At 30.4% G+C, this 8210-nt stretch overlaps 1 protein-coding gene across 3 annotated transcripts in view; it reads left to right on the forward strand.

The window, feature by feature from the left end:
• LOC106461326 overlaps positions 1 to 7878 on the forward strand; it is a 25602-nt gene extending 17724 nt beyond the window's left edge. For 2 of the 3 annotated variants that reach the window (XM_013921141.2, XM_022388197.1), the window contains exons 9-12: positions 728 to 852; positions 1189 to 1249; positions 3017 to 3115; positions 4406 to 7878. In XM_013921141.2, the coding sequence (XP_013776595.1) occupies positions 728 to 852; positions 1189 to 1249; positions 3017 to 3115; positions 4406 to 4707 (587 nt within the window). In that variant the 3' untranslated portion in view covers positions 4708 to 7878. The remainder of the gene's footprint in view (positions 1 to 727; positions 853 to 1188; positions 1250 to 3016; positions 3116 to 4405) is intronic. The other variant, XM_022388198.1, reaches the window with a different exon arrangement.
• The last annotated feature ends 332 nt before the right edge of the window (positions 7879 to 8210 follow it).

Below are 8210 nucleotides of genomic sequence, written 5' to 3' on the forward strand. Positions count from 1 at the left end.
ATAGGTGGGTGTGGCAGGAGGGGTCTGATTTTCTGTTTGATAACTCTATAACCAAAAAGACTATAAAAATTATGGTTTGTCTGAACAATGACAATTTTATAGTTAGTAATTTATATTTAATTTCATAGTTACTGGAAGGGTGGTGGATAAACTAGAGAAGAGGAGATACCTAGAGAAAATGTGTCATGTGTCATACTAGGGGAAATTCAGGATTTTTGTTTAAATATTGCCTTATAGAATTAAGAATTTAAACTTGTATGCTATTAAAATATGGATTATTAGCTAATATTTTATGCTATACTTATTAGTATAAAGTAAACAAAAAGTAGTTTAATAAAATTTGAATGTAAGACACTAAAACCTTGTGTCATGTGCAGTAAAGGATACTCGTGGCGATAAGGTTAACCAGAATTTTTGTCTTTCAAGACTGCTGCAAAAGAATATGTTTTACTTTTGTTTTTCTCACTAAAATAAATATAATTTATATATATCATGTTACTAACAGCCACTATGATAAAGAACAGTCCACTTGACATGGGTTATGAAAATTGTTTTGATGTAACATTTATATTCTTTGATTTTGTGGTCGATTTTTAGAGTACATACACACTTAGGGTTCTTTTGAAATCAGGCTTAAAATTTACCTACTTTAAGTTAGCTTTGATTTTTACACAATAGATTATAATGCTATAAATCAAGTTGCTCTTGGAGAATCTCTCTATTACAGTGATGGAGCGTGTACATGAAAATGAATCTGTGAAACTCATAAGATTGAAAGAAGGACTGATCAAGGTTTCTGATGCTTATGTGGAGATGTCCAGTAAATGTGCAATCATTTTTGATGCTCAAAAGGTGAAGTAACACAATTACCTTAAACTGTTACATTATATCATAAAATATTACTTAGATTTGGAGTGATTTAAACAAGGTAATATATATATTTTTTCATACAACGTAAATCTCGTTAACAAATTTCCTTGTGCAATCAAGAAGGTGCTTCAGTGTATAAGAAAGCAATTTTATAGATAACAACTGTTTTTCTTGCAGTGTTGGGTATTCAGAATATTTTATATTGATAAGTTTTCTTTTCTTTGTTTTAATATAGTTACTCTGTTTGAATATAAATGTGATGTTTTTCACAAAAAGATCAGATAAAGTATTCCAACCAAACTGTTGTTTGTATTTCAGGAGATATCCCATTACGTTCCAGATGTTCATGATAGAGACTTAAATGAGGTCAAATACACTGGTAGGTAGAGACTGAAATACTAAAATAGTTCTGATTTAAAGGTATAACTTCCTTTCTCTGGTCTGAGTTCCAGGTACTGGTCTGAGTTCCAGGTACGTCTTTATTTTTGGGGGGGGGGGGGTAAAAACTTGAGGAGAAGTGTGAAACTTGGATTTTGTTGATTCACAGTTGCTAGGCTTTCAGAGCATTAACAAGAATAGATTTGATAAAGTTATTAACCATAGGCTTGATTGTGGCCTACTGGTTTGTTTATCAGACTGGTGATCCGAGAGTTTTGGGTTTGAGACATGGCAGTACCAAACATGCTTCACTTTTTCACTGTAAGTATATTATAAAGGTGACAGTCAATCACACTATTCAGTTAAGAGTAGCCACTTCAGGTGGTGGGTGCTCATGATTGTTTGCCTTTCCTCTGGTTAACAGTTTAAAATTAGAAGTGGTTATGCTGAACCATAGGGTTTTCTTAAAGTAACTTTTTGGTTCATAGTGTGCATAAGATGTCATTCAAGTGAATATATTTAATAAATACTAAATAGAATCTGGCCTTGAATCAATGGAATTGGAAATTTTCATTTTTCTTCAAATTGTAAGTTAGATTTCTTTCTTTAGATTTAATCTTTTTTGGTAGTTTCAGCTGTTACAAAATGCCTTATTAGCAATTACCAGTGGTTTAAACCTATAACTTATTGGTAGAGCACTCACCGTGTATGTATGTGACAGGTTTCTGGTTTGACTCAATCCAAATAAGATAAAAAGATTACCACAGAAAAATGTTACTTTTAACTAGTCTGTGGTATTTAGGTTTACTGGTATCCAACAGATAACCAAAAAAGTTGCCATGAAACTGAAGGTTTAGGAAATGTTACTTAGAGAATAAATTGAACACACAGAGCAAAGAATCACAAATACACCAATGTAACAATAAAATGGAAAGATTTAATAATACAATGTGTAAATGTGTGTTTCACTTACTTGGCCGGCTTTCATATTTTACTGAATGACCACAACTAGCTGCTGGAGTCTGGGAAGAATTTCCTAAGTGTGGTGTCCCACAATCCATAAATACTTAAGTTAATGACTATTACAAATAACATTTTTCATATCACCTTGCACCAATATCTGTAGATCAGCTTGCCCTGGAATCAGGGAGTGGATACAGATACGGAGTCACAAGCTTTCATGAGATAGCTGATGCTGTTTATTACCTTTAACTAAGCAAATGGATGAGTACATGTTTATACAGAGCACATGAAACAAATTTAGAAGAATTAACCAAATATATATATATAACTAATGACGGAAGAGTGAAATTATCAGTTATCTTAACTATGACACCGTATTAAGGTTTTGTAGTTCAAGGTTTCTTTTCAGGAGTGGATGATATTTTGTATTGTAACAATTAAGATTCATGATACATTAGCTCTGAGGAAAAACTTGAGTTTTCTAGTTGATAAATTACCAAGTGATGGGTAATGTCATTTCTAGGTTGTAGATATTACGATTCTTTTTCAGTTGCTGTTGAGCTTTGTTGTAAGAGTATCATTAAGGTACGTTTTCATTAAATCATAATTTTGCTCTTAGCACTTATTATATGGTAAACATGTAAAACTACCAGTTTTTTATACCATCTTCATTGACTGTAAACAAAATATAAATAAAACACATAATTCAAAATTTACTTATATGAAAAAAAAAGTTTTCTTCTGACTTACACTGTTCTCATATTTTTCTCCATAGCATTAGTCTGATCTTTTTTTTCTTCTATAGGGTCAGGATCCACTAAGTTGGCAGTAATTAAAGCTAGAGAAAAGGTTTTACAGTACAGACAACATAACTATCGTCTCCTTCCGTGTAATCCCTCCATAGGTAAGAGTTACTGCTGATTCAGTAACAAAAGTTTAGGATTTCATTTTTTTAGAAAATTCATGTAGTTAAAATATACGAGTGCAGTGGTTTGTTGTAATTTTGATTCATAACTTGCTTCATATTGAGTTTTTAAATACTTGTTTATCATTTTCTTGTTTTGTAATGTAGGTATTCATTAATTATTTTTCAGAATTGTGTTATACACTTTTTGCTGATAAGTATATGTTTAATGTTAGATTTTTCAGCAAATTATTGTGTTGAGTTGTAGAACATGCAACAAACAAGTTGGTACATTTTAAATAATTGCTTCTGTGTCCGGTAAGTTTCAACATTAATTTTTTTTCTCAGTAAGTCTGTGCTTCAGATGTCTATTCCAATAAATATACTGGAAAGCCCTATACATAATGTATCTGAAAAATGAAGTACAGTAAAAACAAGTAAAACGCCAAACTGCAGCAATTGAAACATCAGATTTATAGTTTCAACTTGGTACATACATTTAGCAAAAAAAAAGTATTTTCTTTTTTCAAATACATAATAATATTTTTAAATACAGTAAAGAGAAACATTTAACACATGTTTATAAGAGAGATTATATCTTTAATTGAACTTGCATATTTTTTATGGTGCTTCAGAACAAAATAATTTAGCATGATAAAGGAATGAACCAAGCTAATACCTGGCACAAACATTGTAGAAATTTATCTTTGAGAGAAGTTCCTTAATGTAACTGTATAAATTAAGTACAATGTAAATACATCTAAAGCACAATATATGAAGTAAATATTGTATGTTTTGTGTTAGTAATTGTTAACTAGTGTCTCTGTATTACATATAAGCAACCTTAAAGCTAGCACAAGCATATTTGTAATTCAAATAAACTTTAATTTAATATCATATACAGTCAACATGAAAGGCAAGGTTTGTTTGTAATTAAGCACAAAGCTACACAATGGGCTATCTGTGCTCTGCCCACCACGGGTATCGAAACCCGGATTCTAGCGTTGTAAGTCCGCAAACATACCGCTGTGCCACTGGGGGGTAAAAGGCAAGGTCATTTTGAAGGATATTCCCCCTTTTTTTTTCGACGATGGTACTTTAGTAACTTCCAGTGAAGGAATGTTTAACTTTTGTTTGTTTTGTACATTACAGATATATTGTTCTTAACAAAGTCTAATAAACTGTTATATAATATGTTTTTTATTTCTTTGTATACCACTTGTACTTGTTAGTTGATGCTGTATTTAGAATATGTTATTATAGGATTTTACTTATATTTATTTCTCATAGAAGATCCTCCACCTCCTTACACACCAGGGCTTTGTAATCCAAACACTGGCAGGCTGTATGATGATGAAGAATCTTCAAGGAACAATCAGCTTGGTAACCAAAGTACAGTGCAAAGACAACGTGCAGTGCCATCTGATTCTCTGCCATCATCTGATACATCATACATTACCTGTCTTCCTTTAGAAACAGTCAGACAAGTCTCATCATCCTGCCTTCCAACACAGAACTCTGACATACAGTGGGAAACAGAAAATTGTTATCCGGATGATTTAGCTGAAGCTCTTGGGGCTGCCAAAATTTGATTGTAAAATAGTAACCCAGAGTGGAGCAGCATAGCCTCTGTGATACTCTTAACACATGGTTATGAAAGAATGATTGCGAATAAAACTAACATTTTCGAAACATATTACAGCACAGTGGAAACATAAGACAGTATGGTGGTGTGTTGTGTTTGGAAAAATGTTTGTTCCTTCAATTTCTGTAATATCAACTTTTGCTCATTTGCAGCCACCACCCTCATCAACTCTAGAGATGTTATAGTTCTTATGGTTTTTGTTCTGCAGTTTTATGGAAGAAACCCACAGAAAATGTTCTTTATTTATATTACATGTATTTGAATTAGAAATGGCAATGGTTGTAACTTGCTATAAGAAGAGCTTAAATTAGTTAAGGAAAACATATTGTGGATGTAATTGAATTTTGGAGAACCAGTGCTTAATGTATTTTAAGATTGTGTTGGTAGTGTTGCTCACATTTATCTATGGTAATTTCATGGGTTGATAAAAATGCACATATAAAAGGATATCTGTTTTAGAATTGCTTTTTTTTTTATAGTTCTGATATTGTAAATTTTCCCAAACATATAAAGATATAATGTTGAGGAAAACCACTCTTGATGAACATATTACAATATAAGAAAACCATTTGTTATTCTGGATGTGTAGTTTTTTTTGTAGGCAGTTGTTAAATATGTGTGGGTGTGAAATAGAAAGCATAACAAGTGTATTCTTGATGTTTGGTTGTTAAGATTTTGCTTATTACATGATCATCTGTCGTAATAGAGAATCGTGTATCCCTAAAATTGTAGTTTTAAAATATTCATTTTATAATACAGCATTTCATACTTTGAAGGTTCTAATATTGTTAGCATAGCCCTTTCAATCATGGAATAAATCATAATTATTTGTAAAATAAATGTTTTTTTTAACTTATAGATCTTTCAGATAGATTGGAAAACAAAAAAATGTTTGTATAGTGAATTCAAGCTATGAGAGCTTCCTAAGAGAATGTTCATTGTGTAATAATATAGCAAGTAAATCCTTTCCTGCTTATTAATCTATTCTTCTCGTGTGGACTAGTATATGTGGCAGTAACAAATCCTTGCAAGACTTAAAAGTGGTGAAAATGTTTCCATACACTTCATTTCAAACACTTTTTCTATAAGGATGTTAAATGCTCTTAATAGTCAGCAAATAATATCTTCTAAGGAACTGTCCAGTAATATTAATTAAATAGGATATTATGAGGTAAAAATATATTTTTTTTTTTTTACTTCAGGCTTTAATTTCTTTGCTTTAATTAATTAGTTTTAGATAAACAGTGAAGTGGAAACACTAATTATAATTTCCACAAAATAAAGTTACTTACCCAGAAAGAAACTCTTAGAAAAATGCAAGATGAAATTCAAATTAAGACTCTTCCAATTAAATTGAAACATGAATACCGTTAGTCTTCCATACATTACCTTTGTAGTTAAGAATTTAGTTTTATCATGTTGAGAATCACATTTTAAGATTTGTAAATATTATATATGTATAAGATGATTGAAGTTATAACTTTTAGAAATAATTGATAAAAGGAGGAAATATCTTTGAATGGAAAAAAAAAGCAGTTGCTATTTAGAAATTACCACCTGTAACATTTATCACACAGTCTGTTTCTGAGTTCTTAAAATATTGGATTAGTTTATATACTGTTATCAGATGAGTGTATATTTCTTGTAGTTTCAATTCTGAAAAACTAGTTTAACATTCCTGTCATAAAGACAACTCCAGGATAAAACTGACACTTATGATAGAGATATATTAATGGGTAGTTGCTCTATCACAACTTTTATCTAAGGATATACTGCTGATATATTTCTAGAATCTTTGTTTGCATGTGCACCTTAATCAGGTTTAAAAGAAAATATTAATAATAACTGTTTTACTGGCTTTGGCTAAGTTATATCCAACACCAACCTATAGCAAGTGAAAAAATATATTTGGATGTCTCTGTGACCAAATAATTTGTCATCAAGGAAAGTAACAGTTCTCTATTATAGACAATTTGAACCAATTCTGAGAGTGAAAAAGTATCCCATAAGGAAGTAGATGCGAGTAGTTTAACAAATGGAATGCACTTTCCAGTTACATTGTTATACATATTTGATGAAGTAAACAATTTTTAATGACTGTATTGACTACTACTGTTTCTGGTGGTTTCAAATCTTTAGTCTCTACAGACTATAGCAAGTTTAATTCTGTATGTTTCCCTAACTTTCTTTAATGTATAAAACAATGTTTTAAGTCAACTTGAAAGCTTGTTAGATGTTATTACATAAAAGTACAAAACCTATATTGTGAACAGCTGAAACTGAAGTTTTGAACAACATCAGTTCTCTCCAACTCAGCTTCACCGATGACATTGTTTTCAGAAGGACGAGTGAGAACTGATGTTGTTGAAAATTCTTTCTCAAGATGGTTGATATGGGTTCTTTTACCTAATCTTTTCAAGTTAAGTAAATGTAATGAAAACCTATGAACTATGTGTAACTGGAAAGGTAGTTAACGACAAAATATGTTGTTGAATGCGAGTGTGAAAATTACACCAATTTTCTAAGCTTATTATAAAAAGGTTGTGAAAGCAGTATTTACTCATGTATTAATATGATTTTATATTATTAACATAAATAAAATATACAAATTAATTCAAGTTCTTTATTTTAGATGAATAAAAATTATCAAAGATGCTATAAATCATGACCTGGAGGACAACAGAGTTTTCAATACATATTATAATATCAATGATTCTTGATGTTGGTTGTCTAAATTCTTAATGTCTTGTCTAGGTTTTCTGCAAATCTAGTGATTTGTATATAGCATAGTTTTCGTACACTTCAAACTTAGATAATTTTCCTTCTATGTTTGAACTAATTGCTTAAGATTTTAAGTGCTGGTAAGTGATAAGCTTAAGAATTATTTATTTCTCCATGTTACACCTTGAATATCATACCATTTTTGTGTTTATATAAAAATGTTGGACAGGGTATAGTGTTTTTTTTTTCTGAGTATGTTTTACTCCAACTGAGTTTGTTTACACGTATTTTTGTTCTTGCAACAGATGCTCCTACTTAGTATACAGAACAATACTTGTAATAGAATCTGAATTTTTGAAGCACGTATAATGAAAAGATAAATGAATGACAAAAAATATTTGTTGTTTATTTGTTTAACTGTATTTTTCACTAAAATACATGCATATGCATCACATAAAATATTATAATTGTAGCATATACATAAAAACATGTACACTTACTTTTCAACTGTAACATTTTTCTTTTAGATTATGAAGTATTCTTTTGTAGAATGTTCTCAAGATTTGATTATTATATATTATTAGTTATCATATACACCAACTATCCAACAACAAACGTTATGACATAATTGTTTTAGAATGTTCTGAATATTATAAATTGACAATAACTCCATGTATTACTCATATCATGGTTACACACCATCCCCGATTAACATTTCTCACTAAATGA

Source organism: Limulus polyphemus, unplaced genomic scaffold (genome assembly GCF_000517525.1).
Source record: "Limulus polyphemus unplaced genomic scaffold, Limulus_polyphemus-2.1.2 Scaffold934, whole genome shotgun sequence".
Classification (NCBI taxonomy): Eukaryota; Metazoa; Arthropoda; class Merostomata; order Xiphosura; family Limulidae; genus Limulus; species Limulus polyphemus.